Genomic DNA, 25,001 nt, shown 5'->3' with positions numbered 1-25,001 from the left:
GCCAAAAATGTGCCGGCACGGCCGAAAAGACACAATGGTGCGGGACACATCAATCTGAGTAGGGCGACAGGACGCTCATCGTCGGCCTGACATCCATCGACGGCCAAAATCGGCTAGGTGTGTCCGGGGCTTAACACCCTTACACGGCAGGAGGTGAGGGACAGGGACCACAGGACAGGGTAGTTGTCTAACTGTTTGTACTCTGATAAACAGTAAATTGATCAAATGTAGTGCCAGAATAGACGTGAGATTACTTGAGAGTTTTTGACAAGGGGATATCAAACATCCATAGTCAGTCGCATTGATGTACATCAACGCTTTCGCCATTCCGAAGTGGGCGTGGCTAAATCTAAACAGGGTGGAGGGACTGCAGACCACTGGGAGACAAGTAAATCAATAACACCCTAAGCAATTAAAGGACAATCAAATTAGTTTACATTTTCTGTCCATCACTCATTTGTTCATCAAGTTATTGTTGTAGATACTGTATAAGGTTTCTGTTTTAGAAAAGGTAAAGAAATATAAGTGCTGTAAGTGTTACCACCTCCCTCATGCTGCTGGAGTGAGACAGAGGTAGGCAATCTTCAGATTTGCTGTGAAAGACATACAGCATTCAGAGGTTAGCAGCCTCTCAGCAATAATCCCATTCCTTTAGTGTGATGCAGCAAAGACTCAGTAACATTACGTCGTTAACTCCCTACAAGGTACTTTAGCTGCCAGAGCTCACCTCCACCTGGTGGACCACCTCACCATGACATAGTAAAACGATGTTAACAATGGTAAGATATATATTTGAGTCTTACATTGGGATCCTGGTCCTATAAAAAAAAAAGCGTGGGAGACAGGTTCAGGGCATTCCAGCTGTTGGAAATAATAATGGAATACTTAACAGCACTGAGATGTGGAAGACAGCTCAATGGTGTGAAACATTCCTTCACTCTGCATCCACAGAAATAGGGAAAGGGAGGGGGGGCAGTCAGAGGCAGGCTTTTTCTTGTTGTTGTGCATTGCATGTATGAACAGCACAATTATATTAGTCTCATCTGGATAAGTCCTATTCAGCTGGAAATTACAAGAAACACAGAGCAGGCCTCAACAAGCTTTATATTCTGATACTTGTATATTCAAAATTGTGTAGATGTTTAAGCTATGCTCCCTCTGTCAGCAAATTCTCAAAGGTTACACATGTCTGTTGTGATTTCACTCCTCTGCACAGTGTGTTTTGCTCCCTTCCCATGTTCAGTGTGACTCAGTTGCTCTCACTGCAGCCTTTGATTAACCCCTCCCGCTACATTCTGTTTAGTGCAAAAGCTATCTTTGAGATGTATGCTACCACCCCGTTATAATCATGGTTATTTTTGTCTATTTTTTTCTCACAGGCCTGGCGCATGTGGTCAAAACTTTGCTGTGGTCAAAAGGGGCTGCTCTTCCTCTTTCCCCTCTTCCTCCTCTTCCTCGCGATATTTGTGATGGCTATGACCCTGCCCCGTCCTTTGCCGCACTCTGACATGGACTGGAGGTCGTCCCGAGCCCTGAGCTCCACCGGAGAGCTGAGACCCAGGCCCAGAGACATGAATTCACCCACTGTTTCTTCTAATCAGCAACAACTCACTCACATCCAGAGCAGGACCTGGAAACCCTCTCCAAAAGACTCATTTAAATATTCAGTGCCAGCTAAACTTGTTGCTCGTGAGGACAAAAATAACATAAAAGACAGAGGTCACCCAGACTTTGTCAGAAGTAAACATAAAAACAATGGCATTGCTTCAAAACGAAAAGAATTGGCAGGCGCCAATCTCTCTCGGTTTACAGTTAACAACACAGGGCCAAAACATAGAATCAAGCCAAGCGACCACGGTGCTGTGGTGAAGCACTCTGCACGGGTAAATGGCAGTCAGGCTGCACACAGACAGGCAGCCAGATGGCACAGGAAAGCAGACTCACCAATACAAAGTGCAAAGCTAGGTCAACATCACAAGGAAAACAACAGACCAGCAACAAATCACTCTGGGAAATCTGGCAAAGTCGCTAAGGATTGGCAGGCTGTGAAAAAGTCCTCTAGGGATCTGAAAAAACAACACAATCCCTCGGAAGAGAAGGAAAAGAATCCTGGCTCGGTTTTGTCCAACCAAAAGACAGCCATGAAGAAAAAGGAGGGCGCCTGGTGTCGGAGCTTCAGAGAGCAGAACTTCCCAGGCAGTGACCGGAGGAGGATCAGGGTCAGCCCAGAGCTCCAGCCCTGGCTCAGCAAGGAGGACATCCAGAAGATGGAGCTCCTGGCAGGGGGCCAGGTGGTCAGTAAGGCCAGGGTGCCAGCACATGGACAGGTGCTCCAAGTGGCACTGGATCCTCCTGCACCCCAGCAGGTACACAGATACACTGTTTGGAATTAACTGTTTGTAGATGATATGTTTTTATATAGGCAGCTATGTCCTAGTGATGCGCTGTGCAGTTTTCACCGCAGCTGTGTTAAGGTTACTCTAAAAACTGGACCCAGTCGCAGAACACAGACTCGAGAGGGAATGAATTTTTACAGATTTACAGAGGTTGTCAAGAGATGAGGGAAGGGCTAGCTATGGCAGGATAGTGGAGGTATGGAAGGGGAGGCAGGCAGGTGAGGCTTGAAGCCTAATGGTGTGGCAAAGGGAGAAGCAAGCAGGCTGTCGGGAGGGTCCGTTGGCAGGTGAGCTGATGATCCACTGGTGGCACAAGGAGAAATATTAGCATCAAAACACAGGAAAATACTCTTGCAAGGAAACTCCAGTTGCTGGAGGACTGTAGTAGATATGCTGTGTGACAGAGTATTACAGTTGAGGGCGAGGAGCTTCCACTGCCTGGAATCATCAGCTATCATTGTCAATATAACGCACACCTCAGTATTATCCACATAATATCAAGCAATATTTCCCTTTAACTGCTGGCTAAAAGGTTGTTTTGATTTTTTTACTTACATATACAAATTGTATCTACAAAGTGAGGCCATTCCAACGAAAATATTCTTAGCTTTTACCTGAGGCACCAGGTATTGGGCTAGGTGTCTAAAACAAAAAGGTGTTTTATAAATTAGAGTTGTAAAAGTGTATTTCTCCCTCACAGAAGAGGGATCCACCTTCCCAAAACCATGCAGAGATCCACAGTGAGCGCTGCCAGCAGGGGCTCTGCTCCCTGGTCAAACGCACTGACGACTGGTTTGAAGTGTTCTCCTTCCACCTGGACCGGGTGCTGGGACTCAACAGGAGTCTCCCTGCTGTGCTGAGGACTTTCCACAGTGACATTTTACCGTACCGATATATCAGCGGCACACCCAGACCTGTAGTTTGGTGGGATCCAGACATTAAACACCTGGCTGATAAAGACAATGACCAGAACTCAGTACCGCTCAGCTGGGCCAGGTACCAGAAGCTGCTGCAGGCCCACTGTGGGAGTGAAGAAAACCTGAAGACAACGCCCTGTGTGGGAGTAGACCACCCAGAGTGGGGGAGACTGGCTCTCTTCGACTTCTTATTACAGGTAAGCTCTGTACCACGCTCACGCTCAGTACCCACATGTGTGCACAGAAGATCACACACAACATGACTCATACAGTGATAGCAGTACTACACAGAACAGTGGCATGTCCAAATTAAAGGGATTTGGGGTAGTGAGAAAAGAGGACAGAGTCTACATACAGTAGATCACCAAGAGCTATGGAGGAGGGGAGACATACTGGAACTGGGTAAGTAAATGTATTGTAATTTTTTTTTTAAAAACAATTTCTTTATTGTTTAAGCATACATAGACAATATATAAGACAGTACACAAACATCCACAAGACATACCAAATTAAAGTACATTACAAGTCACATATAATAAATAAAATTAACTTCACAAACACGTGGGTAGGCTAAGTAAGGAAATATACAATATATACATATGAAGGCAGATAGGAAAGGTTTTTATCCTTCTCCCAGCAGAGGAGCATTAATCATCTCCAATTTGCTGACCCAGAGTACTCTCTAGATCCACATGTTCCAGATAGTTAAGGATAGGGCCCCATACCTTTTTAAATAGTTCTTGTTTTCCTTTAATTGAATAGGTTATTTTCTCCAATGAGACACATGCAGACAGTTCTTTTAACCATTTGCCAATACTTGGACTGTTAACATTTTTCCATGAAAGTGCTATCATGCGTTTTGCCTGCAGCAGACATATATTTAAAAAGATTTGTTCTCTCTTCCTTATGTTGTGTTCTTTTGGGTAACACCCTAACAAAAAAGACTTGGGCTCCATGATTAACTGCAATGATAAAATCTCTTCTATCATACATTTTACCTCTTCCCAAAACGTTTTTATCTTGGTACACTCCCAAACACAATGAAAGAATTTTCCCTTAAATTGTACACATTTAAAACATAAGTCCGGAATATTACCATTGAACTTGTTTAGCTTTTCTGGGGTAATATATGTACGCATTAGCCAGTTAAATTGTAAGAGCTTAAGACGGGTATTCGCTGTTTGTGATTGAGCTTTCTTATAGGCACCTTCCCATTCATCAATCGAAATGTCTTCCTGCAAATCCTCCCTCCAATTCCTAAGTTTAGCTTCGGATGACTCAGGGGAGCCAGATATAAGCAAGTTATAAAGTGCAGAAATTAGTTTTCACCCCCTACAGTCCTTTAACATTATTTTCTCTAGTGTTGAGTATGGAGGTATAGTTAATAATTGTTTTTGTTTTGCTCCAATATAGCTTCTGATTTGTAAGAAATAGAAAAATTGTTTCCGTGAAATGTTGTGCTTGGTTGCAAGCTCCTCAAACGACATCAGATTATCATCATTGAGCCTATATAGATCTTGAATTTTCTGTTCCCCCTTATCTGAACAAATCTTAAACCCATTATCAGCTCTGCCTGGAATGAAGTCATAATTTGCCCAAATTGGACTAAAACGTGAGAGAGAGAGAGGTTCGCCCAAGTACTTCCTTACTTCATGCCAGACTCTGATCATATTCCTAGTAATAGGGTTAGTGTTTTTTTTGTTCAAGTTTCTTCACATTAGCTGAGTACAAATACATGGGAAGAGGTCAATCTAAAAGTTGGGTCTCCATCTCTCTCCAGACCGGTGGGTTGTCGTTTGTAAAATAAAACATAATAGTCCTTAACTGAGTTGCCCAGTAGTACCAGAGAGCACTGGCGGCACATATCAGACCCGGGCCGGGGGGCGGGGCCACATGACCGGGCCCTTTAAACCCAATAAAGCTTGACAAAAATATCGGGAGTCCGGGGTGGTAATCTGACGCTCGTGCGTAAAAAGTCGCTCAGTCAGTAAGATTACAATTTAAAACAATGTTTGAAAGAAAAGTAACTAAAGAAAAGGTGTAATATTTAAGATTTCGTTTCTGCAAAGGGTATAGAAACGAAATATATATCAGAGATAATAATGATATAACATGACATAAAGTCCAACAAACCACAAGGACAACGAAAACATAGCCTAATAAAATGACTACATTTCTGACACACCATTCACCATGGACAGCCAGCAGCCACCATGAGAGCAGAGCAGTGTAAAATTGGCACGGCGGCCCATACATTCACGTACAAGTAGGCTACTGTACAAATTACATTAGAAGTGTACTCACCACTACTTGAAGGGCACTCGGCGAGCCTTGCGCTCCGCGAACTCGTCAACAATGCGCTGTATGTCCAATTTCTTGGCTCGGTCACTTTCGATTGACAGCAAGGCCAGTCCACTCAGTCTCTCCTGTCCCATCGTGCTCCTCAAATAGTTTTTGATGAGTTTTAATTTGGAGAAAGAGCGCTCGGCGGTTGCCACGGTGACAGGAAGAGTCAAAAATAAGATGAAGGCTGTGCAAACCTCACTGAATGTAGATGTTACTGCTGGGTTGTAAACAATGAGCATTTTTACCAGATCCGCGACAGATTTTAGTTTTTGTATTTGGTCCCTGAAACAGGTTCTGAAAGAAAGCAGCTGGCCAGGGAAGCTGGCGGCGATGTCCCGACTGTAGTGCTCTCTAAGCCGCTGGGCAGCTTGGTGTAAATCCTCATCCTTTGCTTGTAGTAGTGTGTTGGGGTGAATTGACTCAAACATGTTCACAGTTGCATTTAAGCTGGTGAATCTTTGGGACAGTTGCTGGATGATTATATCGAGACATGCATTGAAAACGGTCACCCGAAAGTTGCTCTCTGCGTCAGTGAGGCGGCTGTCTTCAGAAAGTTCATCAAAGTGTCTCTTAACTTTCCTGGCCCTGGTTGTTTCAAACTGTGTTTGACTTCCCCATTTAGTAGCCAGGGCAAGAGTCGCGGACTTCGCCTCATCAAATTGTCCCCTATACTCCACCAAAACACTGATGGCATTTTGCAGTAGAGTAGATGCTTTGAGAATATCCGCGTCTTTTGCTTGCAGTAAATTTGAAGCACAATTTATGCTTTCCAAAATCTTGGTCTGCATGTTGACCAAAAATAGAAAGCTAAATTTGCTTATGGCATTCTTGAGTGCACTTGCTTCATTGCGCTCATCCTTTTTGTCACTGGTAAGGGATATTTTGACGAGGGCTTTTATAATGTCTCCATATCTGTGCCTTAACGCAACAAGCGCATCATGGCGAGATGACCAGCGAGTGGGACATAAGCATTTTAATGTGATAGTTCTGCTCTCTGGCGTCATTAACTCACTGAGCAATGCCCATCGTTTGATACTGTGACCAAAAAAGTTGTAGAGCGTCTCTACAGTGTCATAGAACTGCTTCACTCCAGGGACATTTTTAACAGAGCCGTTGAGTGCTAGGTTGAGATTATGAGCAGCGCAATGAACATAGTGGGCAAGGGGCTCCTTCTCGGCTATTCTTGCTTGCACGCCTGAATACACACCACTCATATTAGCCGCCCCATCATAACCCTGTCCGCGACATTTAGACAGATCTAATCCGTTTTTCTCTATAGAACCAAGGATTTTGTTTTCAAGCTCTGAAGCTGATGAACCTTCAGTCACTTCAAAACCCAAAAAAAGACTTAATTGATCTGTATATCTGTTGCAATATCCATGTCGTTCTTAATAACAGTTATGTAGCAGTAAACCTGACTCAACTGGTCTATCTTTGACACATCTTGCGTTGTGTCCATGATGACGGAATAAAATGGGGCTTCGTTTATTTCATCAATGATGTCAGCTTTCACACGTTGAGATAATATGTAAATAATCTCATCTTGAATCTGGTGACTGAGGTATTTCACTGACCCTTCTGGTCGGTTGATTAGCTCTTTCAAAACAGGGTCGTAGCGAGCCAATAATTCTATTATTGACAAAAAGTTGCCAGCTTTTCCCTGACCTAGAACCTCTCGATGGCCCCTGAATGCCAAGTTGCTTGAAGCTAGAGTGAGAGTTACATTAACAATGCGCTCCACGACCTGTCTCCAAAATTGGGCGGCATTACGCACATTCCTCTCCATGTCAGCGTCTATTGTGCCGTTGGTTTTCCACTGCTCATATACTACGCATGCACCAAGGTGTATTTGAGTGGATTCATGCCTCTCAATTTTAGTAGAAAGATGTTTCCAGTCTTTTATTCCGTTTACCCATGCATTGTTGTAGAACGGTGCCTTTCGGTTGGCAAAAAGCCAGCAAGGCTCACAGTAGCAGCAGTCCAATTTTGGGGAATAGCACATCCAGCTACGTGGAAATTTCATCCCAACTTTATTGGTGGAGGTGTAATAGCTTTCTGAAAAGCAACGGTTATCCTTGTCTTTGGGAAATGGACCTTTGGGTTTGCATGGGCCCATTTTAAGGATATATCTTTTGATATTGGCGTCCTCAATGTTTTCAAAATAGTTTGCCCGATCAGTCGGAAAACGCTCCAGAGGATAATTGCAGGAGACATCATGATCCGTGGTCTGAGTTTCACCCGTAGGAGTAGCGTGAGGAGGAGACCTGTTGCTGCTTTCATTCCCAGTGTCCGGTACTTGTTCACCTTGTGGCGCAGCAGGTAAGGAGCCGGAGGGGGAGGGGTGCGGCTGGTCAAGCGTCAGGCCTGGCTCTCCTCTCGACGAGCAGCTAGCAGCTGCTGAGTCGTCCCTATTATTATTATTATTATTATTATTATTATTATTATTATTATTATTATTATCATCATCACTACAGCCGAGAGACAGAAAAGGAAATAAGCTAGGCGGCCGAGCTACACGAAGTAACAACAACCATGATATCAACATTTACCACAAACTCACATTTTCTTGTTGACAGTTTGTGTCCGTGATTGTAGCCTACCTGTAAATCTGGCTAACCCTCACTAACGTTGTTGGCGGGCTGGGGCTCGGGGATGAAACACGGCTGGCAGTGGCAAAAACTTCAGGTTCATCTCCCGCAGGAGGAGGAGTAGGGTGAAAAAAATATCCATCTAGCTTGGACAATTTGGCTTTTCCTTGGTCCTTTTTATCTTTTTCTTTGCGTTTTGTAGCTCCACTTTTGTGTTTATAACTGCTCATGCTTAGGCAGTGCTCTGTTGAATGACAAGTGATTGATGATGACGTTGACGTTCATTTACGTATGATGTTGATGGACGGCTGTTGATGACGATTTTACTCAAAATACATTTGGAGACAATAGAAGGGATTCACTTGCAATTTTTCATGTTTTAATGTTAAATGTGAGTGTGAAAATAGCAGCACAAGTTCAACTCATATTATAGGCTACAATGCTAATACCTAATATGACCACGAACGTCAGTGCACTCAGTGGCGCGAGGCAGCAGGGCCCGCCGGCTAATATCTCGGGGGCGGAGCCTGCTGCCTCGGCGACGGGCCCCCATTGGGTCCCGACCGTCCCGAGCCCGGGGAGCCCTGCCCCTACAGCCCCCCCTGAAGCTCCGCCCCTGCCAGAGAGGATTAGGACACACAAGGCTCCCTCTATCATAGGGCATATACAGGAGGGCCAAGCGCAGGCGGGCTCGTTTGTTGTTCCACAGAAAATTCAAAAATAATTTCTTTAACCTTGAAAATAAGTTTGGAGGAGGAGGCAGGGGGATGTTTTGGAATAGATACAGCAACTTGGGGAGTATGTTCATTTTTAATATACTAATTCTCCCAATTAAAGAGATCGGCAAAGGCTTCCATCTATCAATTGTGCTTGTAATTGATTCCATAATAGGATCGTAATTAGAATTCACCACATCTGTTATATTGGGGCACTATTTTTACACCCAAATATGTAAAATGCTCTGCAACTTTAAACTGGGAGACTGATGCAGTCGGACTACTTCTCTCTTTGGAGTTTAATAACAATATGGAAGATTTGGAATGATTAATTTTGTAACCAGAAAATTCACCAAATGTTTCTATCACTTCTAATAATACTGGAATTGATCTCTCCAAGTCCCTGAGAAACACGATGACGTCATCAGCATATAAAGCTAAACGTTGGTCCGTTTGACCTATAGTTATAACGGAGATCTGTGGATGAGACCGAATAGCTATGGCCAGCGGTTCTATTGTCATTATAAACAGAAGTGGTGATAGAGGACATCCCTGACGGCATCCCTTGTGAATCTTAATTGGTTCTGAGGTTGTATTATTTGTAAGTATTTCTGCCACAGGGTCAGTGTATAGCAATTTAACCCATTTACAAAAATTGTTACCACATCCAAAGCGTTTGAGGATATCAAAAATATATGGCCATTCGACCCTATCGAATGCCTTCTCGGCATCCAACGACAAGAGAGCAGTATCTGGCATGTCATTTTGACTATGCAGAATGCTCAGTACCCTCCTGACTTTATGAAACCCTTGGCGTCCCTTAATAAACCCATTCTGATCTTCCTTAATTATCCCTGGGAGCAGGCCTTCCAGCCTTTTCGCAAGGATTTTACATAACACCTTTACATCCGAGTTAAGAAGGCTTATTGATCTTAGATTTTCGCATCTATTGAAGGGTATACCTGGTTTTGGTAACAATGTAATCAAGGCTTCTGGCGGAAGGACTTTATTTTTAAAAGATTCTAACAACATATTTAAGAGGGGAGATTGTATTTTATATTTGAACTTTTTGTAGATATCTATGGGTAAGCCATCCGGTCCTGCAGCTTTCCCAGATTTCATGTTATCAATTGCATTAGAGATCTCTTCAAGAGATAATTCCCCTTCCAAACTAGGTCTGATTTCTGCTGGGATACTCGGTATATTGAGAGAGTCTAAGAAGTTATTTTGATGCGTCAGATCTGAATTTGTGTCAGAGTCGTTTAGCTTTTCATAGACATTTTTAAAAGCCTCATTTATTTCTAAAGGATCGACTATATTATCTCCCTTGTTATTCTGTATTGACGTAATAGATCTTTCAATTTGTAATTGTTTAATACGCCACGCTAATATCTTTCCAGTCTTCTCTCCTTGATCGTAAAATGTTTGTTTGAGTCTTAGTAGACTTGCCACTGCTTTAGAAGCTGATAATTCATTATACTGTGACCTCAGTACTAGCAGTTCTTGTTGTAATTTAGGGCAGGGTTTCTGAAAGGCCTCACTCTCCAGGGTTTTTATTTTTGATTCCAACATTGTCATTTTATGACGAGCTTTTTTGGATTTAGAGCTTGTGTAGTTGATAATTTGGCCTCTAATAAATGCTTTAAAAGCTTCCCATCTTATAGATGCTGATGTTTCCGATGTATTTGTCTCAAAATATAAATCAATTTGTTTGCCAAGATACGTGACAAAATCTGAGTCTTGCAACCATTTGAGTTTGGTGCATGGTCCGAAATAAGGATTCCATCATAAGTGCCGTCTTTGATTTTAGAAGCCAAATTTGCTGATATCAAAAAGTAATCAATACGGGAATAAGATTTGTAAGAAGCAGAGTAGCAAGAATACAAACATTTGTTCCTATCTGCTCTGTTAACACCTCCCTGGGCTGTGAAAGCAGGAAACTGAACACCAAAGGCAGAGGAGCAGCGTGAAGGAATCATTCACAAACACCAGAGCAGGGGAGGACACCCTAGGGAGGATAGGCACACTCTGGATAAGGTGACAATTGGAGTGGAAGTTGAAATGTACACTCCTCCAGACTGCTAACAGGCAGATTCTTCTGAGGGGAAATCGATGGACGCTCAGAGCAGTCAACATGTTTGAAATGGTCTCAGTTTATAGTTTGAAATCAGTTTAAAGTGTGACCATGGTTCAACCAGTCAAAGTCACCTTGGATGTCCCAATTTGGGATTAATATATCTATCTATCTATCTATCTATCTATCTTGAAGATAATGCCCAACCACCATATAAAGTGGTGGACAAAACAAACAACATTAAGATAATTTAGTCTTTCCGAGCCTAGCATCTAGATATTTATTTAGTCTTGTGACTGCATCTTGCACAGATTACGGTGACACAATCTGTCCCTGACACACTAACAAGCTGAGAACAATCTCCTACCAGAGACAAACAGTGCAATGCAACCCGAGCAGTTCCTCAGTCTCTCCCGGCTAACCCCTGTGCTCTGTATGTTGCTGAAGGTAAATGACCGGCTGGACAGGTACTGCTGTGGCTTTAAACCCGACCCAACAGACCTCTGTGTGGAGAACCTGCTGTACACCAAGTGTGGCAACACCAAGGAACTGCTGCTGGTTCACATCCTGGTATGTCTTACACACAATACTGATCATATTTCAACTCCACATGCAAGAACACATTAAGAGAGAGAGAGAACTGGTATCATTAACAGCGAGGGTTACTGTTCAAATGTATTATGTTCCAATTACAAATTACCTGTACAAATGTAATCAGTAACTTCATCATACTATAAAAGTCACAATATAAAAGTAATGTCAACTGGTTACTTTCCATTTCTTTTAGTATACCTCAATATCAAATGCAATGCAAATAAATACAAGAGAAAATAAATATAAATAAGATGTGTGTTATCTAAGACAACAGAACCATGTGACCATAGAAAAGAAGAAACCAAGATATTTAGGATCAAATTAGTTTTCTGCTCAGTGTTTTTTCATTTCAGGCAGAAGTCCTGCATGAGGCATGCAGGTGTAAGTCAATATTGGCTCAGTTTCCAAAAGGCTAGACCAGAGTCAGAAGAATGAGTATTTAGTATTCCAGTGTGGGATGGAAATGTGGCAGCAGGTTGAGAAGTTCCACACCTGAGAGAGGAACCATCAGAGGAACAGTTTCACTGCACGACCAAACATACACCAACAATGAAACACATGAGCACAAACTACAGTTTAAAGAATCAGAAATCAAATCAGAGCTGACAGAAAATTCTCCGTTTTAGTTTAATACACAAAGTTAAAGGTAGGGTAAGTAAGAATGGAGAAACCAGCTCGAGGGCGCTAGAATTTGAAAGTACGCAGCCGAAAAAATCTGCCCCTTCCTTCAGACTTCCTTACAAAGCCCCTCTCCAACACACACGAACGAATGCGCACATGACCAATGAGGGCACGAGATAAGTTTGTGCACGAGATGGAAGGCTGACAGGCAGGTAGGCCATCCAGTTATTTTAGCCGGGCCGGGTTTTTACAGCGGCACGGCTTCCACAGATGAAATATTTGTATATATTTATTGTCAAAGCATTTAATATATTCATTGCTATTGGGATGCTAAGAGCATTCCATGGAATATAACAAAAAGTGTTTCTGAAGTGAATTATTTACCCTACCTTTAAGCTCACACACACTATTTTATGAACATATAGGTTCACCTACTGAATTAAAAACAGAACAAATGAAGCAAAGAAAGTGAAAACCATAAAGCAGATTCAGGCAGTAGGCGTATAGATTCACACTTAAAGTATCAGTCTACAGAACAGCACCGACCTTGCTCTGACCCTGAGACTGAAGCAGCTAAATGGAATTCAACCAAGATTCATATTTTTATTGTATGTTATTCAGTGTTATATGTTATGTAAACATTTCTTCCTTAGAAAAGGCATGAATGGCCTCATTCATCTAAACTAGGGATGCAACGATTAAATGACTAAACTCCCATGATTTAATAAAGATAGAAAAAATACATAAAAGATTAATAATTATTACAAAAATTGCAAAAACACAGCCTATTCCACATTTTTGAGGTGCGCTTATGTGTCCTCCTGTGTGTGTGTGTGCGTGCGTGCGTGCGTGCGTGCGTGTGTGCGTGCGTGTGCGCGCGTGTGTTCAGGTGAGGAGGGCTGATCCCTCCAGACTGGTGTTCATAGACAACGCAGGCAGACCGCAGCAGTCCGCCAACAACCTGAACTTCAGGCTGGTCGAGGGCATTGATGAGTGAGTACAAATGATAGGCTATCATGTTTAAAATAGGGGGGGGGAGATATTTATTGCTTCATTCAATCATGCAGGCTCAATACGCTACACCACACAGACGTCAGAAACTCTTCTGGGCTCACTGCAGGCACAGAGAAACACTGATGTAAGGAAATGTTTCACGAATGCGGCGTAATTAGATTTAAATTCCATGCAAAGACTTGAATTATGCGAATTATGTAACTTATTTGTGTATCAGCGAGAGTTGACGTTTTTCAACTTGAGCGAGAAATGGAGTGTGACGCTGCTTGAGTTGGGATGGCTCCTGTCATCACTGACGTCCTTACGTTGGTTCCTGACAAAGCACACATTTAGACCTTTCGCATATTCCCATCATGATGTAGTTATTTTCTTATCCTCTCAATCTGTTTATTACATTTTTAAATCACAGAAAAATCTGTTCAAATTGGGTTCATAGCGCTTTGGTATTCGTTCAACCCACTTGTGACGCCCATGATTCAGTGAATATTAATTGACTTTAATTATATTATACTGGACACTGGTCTTCTTTAAAACACAGTTGAAGCGGCAGTCATCCAGGCACGATTCCTGGAGAGGCAATGAAATTCACCGAAATGTGTGTGAGCAAACCAATGCTAGTTTTAAGATGTATCTGGAATTTCAAAAAATGTGTTCCAATACCATTTTACAGCCTCTAGACTCGAGGATTTGACATGTGCAGCTGTATCGAATCTATAGCTCATCAAACATAATGCTGTGTGTGTTGTCAGGTTTCCAGAGAATGCAGTGTCGGTGTTGAAGTCAGGTTGTCTGGGGAGTCTTCTGCTGCGCTCCCTGTACACCGACAGGGAGTTCTGGGACAGCCAGGGTGGTGCCAGCGGCCTCAGGACTCTCATCCACACTGTGGAGCAGAGAGGGAAGATCCTCCTCCAGCACATCAGAGACAAGAAGCTACACGTCAACAGAGACCTGTGACCGGCTGAGCCAACAACTGAAACACATCATGCTGGTTGATAAGCTGATTTTAATGATGACATTTTAATCAAATAAAGATCATACTGCAGCAAAATAGGTTTTGAGTAACAGAAGCCTAAACAATGGTAATGGTTCAGCCAATCAAAGAGCTCAGCAGACACTCAATGTAACGCAATGACAACCTACGGGTAAAATCTATCAAAGGGACCAATCTATCAAAGTCTACTTAAATCACGAGTCATCCGGTTAACATTCAAATGTGACCTTCAGATAGACCCTCCAGAAAAACGCGGGCAAAAATCCTTGATTATGCGGGCTAAATTCCTTGATTATGCGGGCTAAAATCCATGATTATGCGATTAAACATGCAGGGTTTTAATGTCATTTTATGTGGTGAAATTGCGGGAAGCTGCGAAATATGCGGAAAGTTGCAAAATATGCTAAATATGCGGGGGGAAAGAATAACAATTTTTTAAAATATTGGGCTGTCTTATTTATTCTCTCTCACACACAACCTGCCACTAATGTTAAACCCCTTTACTATTCAATTAAACACATTCAATGTTTATTTATTGTAAAAGCAATTGGGCTATTTTAATCTCACACACACACCACCCCCCCACACACACACACTTCTCCGCCTCATTCTGTTTTCATTTACTCGTTCGTTATCTGACCAGCTTCAATCTTGTAGGCTACTCACTTCGTTTCTTCTAGCCCTCGAAAGGGTTTTGGAGGTTGATGCTCACCGTCGATTTTCTCTTATGCTCCAACCAATATACAGTCTATGGCTCCAACACACAGTTGCACGGGGTGCAGAATAGTTTCCCCCCACTTTTTGCCCGGTCTTTAGTAGAAATGTTCATCGGTAAATGAGATGGATTAGATTTTTTCATCTTGGTGTTTTCTCTATCGTGTGAGCTCCACACGTTCACTGCTGGTTCACTATACATTGTTGTTTACATTCTGTGATGCGCGAGCTGATGACGTCACGTCAAGACGAGTTAACTTTTTTTTTCTCAACTTTGTGTGGAAAAATGCGGGGATTATGCGGCCTTTTGATAAATATGCGGCCTTTTAAAAATCTGCGCCATTTTGCTGATTATGCGGTAAATTCTGCGATCGCAGAATCGCGTTTTTCTGGAGGGTCTATTCAGAGGTATTCAAATATGTGCTAAAAAGCTACGATATTCAGTGTACATGTATTGACAGCAAAGCTAGCAGGGGCACCAAGACACTATTTAAGAGTTAGCTGTTCGCCCTTATGGGTTAGCTGTTAGCCGTTTAACATTAGCTGTTACCTGTAAACTGTAATCTGTTACCAGTTAGCTTTTAGCCGTTACCAGTTAGCTATAATCTACAGCTCCCCCATTGTTGGACTTGTTGGGCTTTTTTTTGTTGGTCAGGCTAATATCATCTTGACCCTTATGATAATTACTGTTTTATGCAAGTATGTTTAAAATTACATGAATTCTTTGAATATTTGCAAATAATTCTCAGTTGACAGAGAGTTTTTGACCGGTTAAAGCACAGACAGAAGACATATTTCAGGTAGAGTTTATGTTTTTCAATTTCTTATGCTGGTAATATTGGGTTATGAAAAAGATATCTGGCTGCTCACATTAACAGTTAAGTCATGAATAGATGTTTATCAAATTCATATTTTCTGTAAACTACGTCATTATCAAGGAAAACAATGATCACTACAGCTTGCAATCATCCGCAGTCATTATTACAGTAGAGTCAAAGGGGGTTTTATAATAACTGATAAAGTTTATTAAGTTGAACACATCTCTTTGTTCCATTGGAGGAGTTTTAAAAAAAAGTTTGAGTGAAATGACAAAGCAACCGTCCTGCTGCAGGAGTGATTGATTTGTCGTGTCTGTTTTTGTGAGATAAGTGTTTCTGCTTTTATTAGAGGGATTACAAATATCTGTCAGCCAATAGTTTCCGAACTGGATTCAGGAAGCTTTTTGGACTGAAGTATGTAAATATATATTTTAATTGTAAGTACCTGTCCATGCAAATTGATGAATAGGACAGCATTGAATCAAAAGATAAAGGAGTTTAATAAAGTCGTCTGAATGACACATTTCTAAAGATTAATATTTTTGGGGTAGTTGAGTCTTCTAAAAAGATGTCACTTGAAGCTTTACCCGCTCTGAATTAAAATTCCAGTTAAACTGCATAGATTGATGGTTCAAATGTGAGCTCCTGTCTTTATTCCACCCCATATGCCTCACATTAAATGCCCTTTGTATATGTGGTAAACCACTAAAAGTGCTTCAGAGAAGAATGCAACAAAATGGGAAAAAAAGATGATACAATACTAAATAACAAAGACAGATGGATCGGCTAACATGACGCATAAAGCTGAACCTCAAAAACGAAAATATTCACATAAAAGTCACACACAGACTAACCCTTGATCCTCAGACATGATGTAAGACTCACATTTCAATCAGAGCATTGGCCAAGCGTTAGAGAAAATAAAACTCTTTTGTCAAAAACAAACCTATTAAGTATTTACGATTGTTAAAAATGTCTTTTATCCTCCTGGATTTTGTTAACATGCATCTCCTTTTACTCTTTTGAGCTACTCTATCTATCAATCCCTGATGTACTGTACAGAGGACATCCTGGTCGTTCCAGTGATATGTCATTGGTTAAAATTACATCCTGGGAAGTTCCTCTTTCTTTTCATCCAAAATGGCTGGCATACCAAAAACAAAATGTTATAGAAGCAGTAGGAGAAGTCAAATATTGTTGAATAATTGTAATTTTACCATGAAAATCAAATCTGTTCTTGTTTATTAACATGTGAGGAACTATATAATTAGTTCTGAAAGCAATTAAATAATTCAAGTTTTCAAATAACAGCCCTTTTATAAATGTCCATTCTAGTGGACGTCAGGACCATCTTCATGGACTTAATGACTCAATATTGTTGAAGGAGACGGAACTGAAGGAGACATTTTCTGTACCAGATAGTTCAGGGAGATTCAGATTTTGAGCTCTCTGATGATGAGAGAGATGAGGATTTCACATCTGGGATAGAAGAGGCTCAAGAAGAAGGGGGGGAAAGATGCAGGAGGCTCCATGAGCACACAGATACAGACAGAGAGACGGATAGGGACGAGCTGGAAAGACTTGGCCCTCTGTGGGCCAAAAGTAGCACGTATGTCTTATTGTTGTTTTTATTTTAAGTGGAGCCATGAACAATGAGAATTGCCTCAGGAATGAAAGCTTTGTTTCTATGAGCATGGTCAAATGGAGACCACATCCATACAACTAGTCAAGATGACCCTACAGCCCGTGCAGACTGGAGTCAATTAGGTACTTTTCCCAGTCCATTGACTACAAAGTCTTTGAAGATCTGGAAAGATTCACCAAAAACCAAACTAGTTTTTTAGTCACCAAATAAACAGCAATGTTCAGATCAATTACTTATTTATGTTTTAAATAAAGGTGAAAGTATTATTTTATTAATATCACTCATAATACGTTACATAGTCTATCTGTTAATTTTGGCTGTCTTTTCAAACTAATGGTCCCGACGTCCTCTACAGTGGACATACTGTAACATTTAAAAATTTAATTTAAAAAGTCTAAATTGCAAGATGTTTTTTTAACCCTAAATAGGTAGGAAATCACAAAAAAAAGGAAATTAGAAGACACTTTTTTCCTCGGGCCTACATAAATATGTGTCCCCGGTGTGTCAGGGAACTCACGCAGCATCAGAAAATGTGTTCAGCAGAGAGAGGCTGCTCTGGCAGAGGCGCACCAGATGGCTATTGAGAAGCCATGCTTAGTGAAGTTCTTACCTGGCTGGATTTTGGACTTCCTCTCGGCATGTGATTCCCGGCCTGCTAGCCCCAGGCATGCTATTCCCCTGCCTCCCAATTCCCTACCTGACACCATACGTCTCGGTTTGTTCTGTCTGGAGTCAGCCCCTGCTTCTTCCCCATTTCCTGCTCCTGTCCAGGGTCTGTTCTCGGGTACTCGTCTGGCTTTTGGAGGTCCACGGAGCCTCCAAAAGGCTCCTAAGAGAAGGAGTCGCAAGTCCAGTCTAGCAGCCCGAGCCCCAGCAGCCCCAGCAGCCATGGTTCCGGCCCCAGAACCGGCCCATATAGCCATGGTTCCAGCCTTCACCTTGTGCCCCTGTGTTTTCTCCTCCCTCCTCACCTGTGTCTTGTTTGTGTGATTAGTCTTGTGTGCATTTAAGTTCTGGTTTTTCTGTCTGTCATTGTTGGATTGTTGTTTGTCTTGCCTTAGTTCACTGGGAACAGTTCTGTTTGTTAGTCAACCTTGAAATAAAGGTATTTTCTGTTTAAACCTGCGTTTGGGTCCTGCCTGCTTCACTCAACCCTGATAGATACCTCACACTGCCCTGTTGTAACACATGCATAGTGTGTTTATTTCGCCCATGGCTGCTTTTGTCTCAAAGGAAGTGGCAATCACTGTGGCGCTGTTAGCTAGCTAGCAACGTTATTGTTCCCCGCAGCGCTGCAGACTGCTCAATTAACCCATTACAATGAATGGTGGATTCTTTTACCCAGAAGTTAGCATTGAAGAAAAATAGATTTTTCCATAAATGTTGATATTTATTGCAGAAATAAGCTCTATGGTTAATACACATTTATAAAACGTACATGTTTGGGTGCATGGCTCACATCACACCATCTAAGCTACAGGCAGACTTGTGTTTGATTACGTTAACGACATTCACGAGTGGAGTATCTACTGACGTATTTTATGTTGTAGAATATAACATGAAAACATCTTAAAGGTCCCATGTCATGGCCATTTCTACTGATCATAATTCCATTGTTTTGGTCTACTAGAATAGATTTACATTGTTCAATGTTCCAAAATGACATTGGTTTCTCCTACAGCATCTCTGTATCGTATGTGTATTCACTCTCTGTCCTAAACGGCTTGTTGGAGCTCCTGCACCCCCCCTTCCCTATGAGCATACTGTACTCTGATTGGTCAGCTCGCCCACTCTGTTCTGATGAGTCCACCACCGTTACAGCGGAACATCAGTGAGTATGTGTTGTAATGGCGTTAGCAACCAGAAAATGACACCAGTAAAGACAAACAGATAAGAATGTTGCGTGGGGTCTAGGTGCCGTGTTGGCGGGATGTTGCGGGGCTCGCTGCTGTGAGGAGCGGACAGTGTGAGCTGGGTTAATTTCCTGCTTGCTGCGTGGGGTTTGCGAGACAGCGAGACATGAGCCTGAACTCAGCCTGAGCACCATGGACGCGGGAAGGGGGGGTGCTGAGGGGGCTGCAGCACCCCCATCTGCGAGGCTCCACTACAGTATAAGCGCACCACAGTTTCGCCGCTGTGAGGCTCCACTAGCACCAGAGCCCCGCTGAGTGAGTGTGTGTGCGTGAGGAGCTACATGGATTGGTCCATTTGACCAATTGGTCACCGTTACGTCACTTAGACCAGGAAGAAAAAATTGGAAAAAGAAAAATCTCCAACGAGGCGTTCTGGGGCAGCATAGACAGGTATTTTCTGTGTTAAGAGTTTTACTCGCTACAGGGTGTACTTTGAGGGTTTGTCACTTTGCAGACCGTTTACATGCAGAAAAAGCTACATAACACACAAGGGGACGGGTAATAACCAGAAAAGCATGACATGGGACCTTTAAGCTTGTGTTAACCACATACTTTATTTCAGGCTCCTAACCACAACACGTTTAAAAATAAGTTGACTTTGAGACAAGGTGGTAACATTTCAGGATTATAGGACTCATTCCTTATTTTGATAACTCTCAATTCATTTTAGGAACAATCCCCATGTTCCATCTGATTGTAAACACTGAACATGAAGTGCAACTTTGACTTTAGTAATTGAATGGGTTAAAATCTGAAAATGTATTGATTATTTTACACTGTATGTTCACAGTATGATCACTACACCTTCAAAGTGTAAAGGAAGAAGTTGACTGCCTCATTATGCTTCCATCATGCCTCCTACTTCCAGCTGTAGTGATTATATTTTGCTTTCACAGCATGCGACATCGAGCTATAAATAAAGGTGAGAACAGCATCTTTGCACCCTGTACAGCAGGGGTGTCAAACTCAATTTCATCGTGGGCCACATTAGCATTATGGTTGCACTCAAAGGGCCGGTTGTAACTATATAAATATACATATATAAATACATAATATATTATGAAATAATGTATTAAACTATATTATTGCCTCTGCATTGAATTTTTATTGGATAGGGTAATAACTTCATAATTTACCTTTATTAATCCCGTGGGGAAATTCAGTAGTTTAAAGGCCCGGACACACCAATCTGACAACAAAGCATTAACACAGACAGACACCGACTGTTGTGTCGCCTCGCGTCTCTGCGTTTTGGCCATGTGTCGCACTGGAACACACCGCTAAGACTTCAGCCGACGGCCAAGAAGCACGTACGAACTGCGCATGCGTGAGTGGCAATAACTCTCCTTACATTTGTTCTTAAAAAAGACGACAATTCTCAAGTGGTGCTTCACACAACAACCCCAGAGCCAGCACTTGAGCCAGGAGAAATTACAACTACGTTGACGTTACTTTGAATCGCGGGGGTAAGCTAAACCGTTAGCAAGGAGCTATACTGTAGCTAGCCAGACATATTAAATAAGCACTTTGTCATACAATCTAAATGTAATGTTTTTTAGCGTTACCTGGTGATCTCAAAGAAAGCTCTCTGGGAAATGTTGACTTACTGTTCGACATGAAGCTAGAAGCTACCTTCCGGCCCCTACATACGGCGGCGTGCGTTGCCGCTTCAACGCTTCTGCCCATTCACTTTGAATGGGGTGACGTCACGATTCGCCGAACTGCATTGTGGGAGCAAAGCGTAGCTTCTCTCGCGGTGCTCGCTGCAAAAGTAGAGCAATATTCTACTTTTGACGCCTCGACGGAGACGTCAGCCAATCTAATCATATGCCAGTACAAGCTCTAGCCAATCAAACCGCGTGCTTGTGTGTCTGGGGCGGGAGATTCATGTGATTGGTTGTTGGTCGAGTTTCAGCCCCTCTCGTCGGCAAGCGACAACGCACGCCGCCGTGTTTAGGGGCCGAGTACACAGTTGATCCTGAGTTCTGTCAGTTAAAGTGTTTCATAGTTAGCTTAGCTAAGCATCAACCTAGCACTGAAATATATGGATGTTATGTGACAGTATTTCTGAGAAAAAGTCAGCTGAAATGGTGGCATAGTTGCCACTGCTTTACGTATCGACAGCATGTTTGAACCATAGACTGTATATATAAATGGACGTAGGGTCTGTGACGTCACCCATAGGATTCTGCAGAGTTACCGAGAAGCCCTTAGTAGGCGGAGTCGGACACTAACGGCTCGACAGTGATGTCAGAGTTCAACTCCCGCCTGCTCCAAATAAGGGCAAAGAGGCGGAGCCGAGGCGGGACCTGCTGCCACCGAGCTGGAAGTTCCAGAGCTAGCTGAAGCTACCAAGCTAAGCTAAGATGCTCCCCATCTGCACACTGCCGTTGCATTTTACCTTTTTAAGGTAAGCGGACATGAAACTATTCAGCAAAACTATAAATAATAATCTAAGTTATTGAGTTTTTAGCATAATACTTCAGAATCCAAAAATCGCTTAACGGTTGTATGCAATTGTGCTAAATTCAACACTGGAATCAAGCAAATATGAATATGTTTGCATGACATTAGTTATTTATATTTTGATATCACTTAATTATACGTTTAATACATTTAAGTCAAGCTAAGATACATGTGATGGTAGCTAGTTAGCAGAGTCTGGGACTCGAGTCACATGACTTGACTCGAGTCGCATATTTTTTGACTTGAGACTTGCTTGACTAACATTGATAAAGACTTGACTTGACTTTGACTTGGTATTCATAACTTGAGACTTGACTTAAGCTTGAGACGGATGACTTGAAAGGACTTGACTGTTTAAAATTAAATATTTGCGTTTGTTTTTGTAGTGGGATATTACGTTTAGTTTTTTCGAAAAACGTGATTATAACGCCATGCGCGCAAACCTGGCAACCCACTAGACGGCAGGAGTGTCAGTTAACATGGCAGCGGCTAGCTTTACTCCAAAAATAGTTAAGTTTGGATTCAAGGATTATTTTGTCGATGACGCTAATAAGAAGAGAACAGCGGTATGCAGGGTCTGCAGCATAAAGATCAGTGACAGGACCACAACATCCAACTTCATTCGTCACTACAAAAAAAAAAAGAGAAAGGTAGGCTACGTGACAGTGTTGTGTTAGCTAGAAAGCTAACGTTAAGTTTAAGCTAGGGGTTTCACCAACTAATCGACTAGTCGACTAGTCGACTACCTTTACCACTAGTCGGCGCTGTAGGCCCTAGTTAACTAGTCGTGAAAAAAATTGAGGTAAACGAGGTGCTACAAAATGCTCCAAAACACGTCCGACATTCTTATGTATGGCAGAACTTCAACGAAGATGTAACCAACTCCACAGTGAAGTGTCAGTTGTGTACAGCTGTACTGAAGTACAATACAAATACATCTGCTATGCGCAACCATCTGAAGATGAAACACCCGCTGCCGACAGCTAGCACTAGCAGTAATGCTAGCACCAGTGAGCAACGGACCGGCGTCAGCGCTGGACAGAGGCAGACAAGCAGCAAGAAAACACGTGTCAACAGTGATGCGGATGATGAGCTACGGAATTAATGCCAGCGGACACCGCATATCCCCACAATGGATAATCTACTGGAGTGGTGGGCAGAAAACGTGCACCGCTTCCCCCGCTTTCGAGGAGCTACTTGGCTATTTCAGCCACAAGCACCCCGAGTGAGAGGGTTTTTTCCCTGGCAGGCAACACTGTCACCTGAAAGCGGTCAAGCCTCCTTCCCTCACATGTTGATGCGTTGGTGTTCAAACCAAACCAAAAATATGGAAAGGTGGACGTTATCGTGAAGGACAGCGAAGTGTTGCGCAATGCGCTGTTGCGCACTGGATTTACGTGGCATTTATGTAAACAAGAGTTTTTTGCTGTCGATTTTGGTGAGTCCAGTTACTGTTTGTTATTTACTCAGCCATGTAAAACAAATTAAAATGCAGTGTTTAATGTTACTGTATGAGTTCCAATATAAAATACAGTTGTACACCTCTCTTTGTGTGTCTTTATTATGACGTAACGACTAGTCGACTAGTCGACTGCTATTTTGAAAAACGTGTCGACTAGTAAATATTGGTAGTTGTGAAACCCCTAGTTTAAGCTACGTTAGACTTGGTTTCAAATCGAAGAAAAGAAAAGAGAAGACAAAACGGGGTAAATGAACACTAGAACTGCCAAGGGATTCATTTTGACTAACCCTGATACTGACGGGCTGTCAGGAGAGAGAGAGAGGAAAAGAGATGCCTCGTTTATTTCCCCTGTGTTATTATTAGAAGTTACTGGAAACTTTTGAATAATGTAGTTCATCTACTTTTAGTAGTTTGTTTAAATGTTTTAATTATGTTGTTTTTGTTTGTAGAAGTGCATCATTCCTTGATTTATTGTAAAATTAATCTGAACTTTTTGACCTGTTCTAAATTAACCCAATTAAGTGAGTTTTAAAAAGTTTTTTTTTTTTTATATATATATATACATTCTATGGTTTTAAATCGTCCTGCTTAGTTTATAAGGAAATTATGAAGAGGAACAAATTAAATGGTTTGAAAATTATATCTACGTAGGTGCTGACGCTGTTGGCGGTTCTAGTGTTAATAGAAATTTAAATTAAATATGTGTAATGGCAAATGCCATATGATTTTCTTACCTGGAAATCTGCCTTTTTGAACAGACTTTTTGAGTCTTAGCTATATTGTCTACAGTTCTGGGGTTAATATGAATCTAATATGATTGTCATCGGTCTAAATTAGATTTCAAATGATTAACTATGTATGTAATGAAAATCATAGTGTGGGTTGATTCCATTTTCATAACCACTGTCTCTTAACTGATTTAAATGCGGAAACTGGGCTTATTCATCAGAATTTCGTATGACTTGACTTGACTTGCTTGACCTGAGCAATGACTTGACTTGACTTGCTTGACTCTCACCACAGTGACTTGGGACTTGCTTGATACTTGTAGGTCAAGACTTGAGACTTGCTCATGACTTGCACATGTAGGACTTACTCCCACTTCTGCTAGTTATTGATCTTACCTGTGAGGCCTCCTCCAAACAGCATAATAACCAGACTGTATCATTAAAACTAAGTACCAGTTCTAGATCCTTGACTTTAGACAAATAATTCAAAAGACAAAATGTATTTAAAGACCAATCTTTATTTGAATGTGCCTCTTAACCTGAGATATTAGTTATACAGTAATAGTATTGACAATCTAAAAAAACTGAGCAACTCAACAGTCAACTTTATATTTCTTATTGTCTAAAGCATTTATTATTTTCATTTTTCCCCTCTCATATTCATTGTGGACTGATTGAGACAGCGTAGTGTCCAGAGAGCTGCAGAGACTTCAGGGAGAAACCTCCGTGTGATGGACGTCCTGTCTGTTGGTTTGGAGAGGACTGAGGGTCTTTCCTCAGCGAGGAGGACCAGGCCTGATGGAGGAGCCCATGCTGGGCATAGCTGATACCAACTGCACAGGCCTAGTCTGTCACTTTATGTGACTAAATGTGTTTACTTATACATTTAATAGGTTTACAACTTCTGTCCGTGTGCTTTTTATTTAAAACATGTTTGATTAAGTTTTGGTTCACATTTCAATAAATTGTATTTGTATTTGCACTCCTTTTATCCATTA

At 41.9% G+C, this 25,001-nt stretch overlaps 1 protein-coding gene across 1 annotated transcript in view; it reads left to right on the top strand.

Moving 5' to 3' along the window:
* gask1a (golgi associated kinase 1A) overlaps positions 1-18,555 on the top strand; it is a 44,332-nt gene extending 25,777 nt beyond the window's left edge. Inside the window, exons 2-6 of the mRNA XM_079693977.1 lie at positions 1,380-2,366; positions 3,097-3,510; positions 11,485-11,607; positions 13,142-13,245; positions 14,016-18,555. Coding sequence (XP_079550103.1) covers positions 1,380-2,366; positions 3,097-3,510; positions 11,485-11,607; positions 13,142-13,245; positions 14,016-14,220 — 1,833 coding nt within the window. The 3' untranslated portion in view covers positions 14,221-18,555. The remainder of the gene's footprint in view (positions 1-1,379; positions 2,367-3,096; positions 3,511-11,484; positions 11,608-13,141; positions 13,246-14,015) is intronic.
* The last annotated feature ends 6,446 nt before the right edge of the window (positions 18,556-25,001 follow it).

Source organism: Notothenia rossii (genome assembly GCF_949606895.1).
Source record: "Notothenia rossii genome assembly, chromosome: 7".
Taxonomy (NCBI): domain Eukaryota; kingdom Metazoa; phylum Chordata; class Actinopteri; order Perciformes; family Nototheniidae; genus Notothenia; species Notothenia rossii.
Note: the sequence above shows the minus strand (reverse complement) of the source record. Positions and strands in the feature narration are given on the sequence as shown.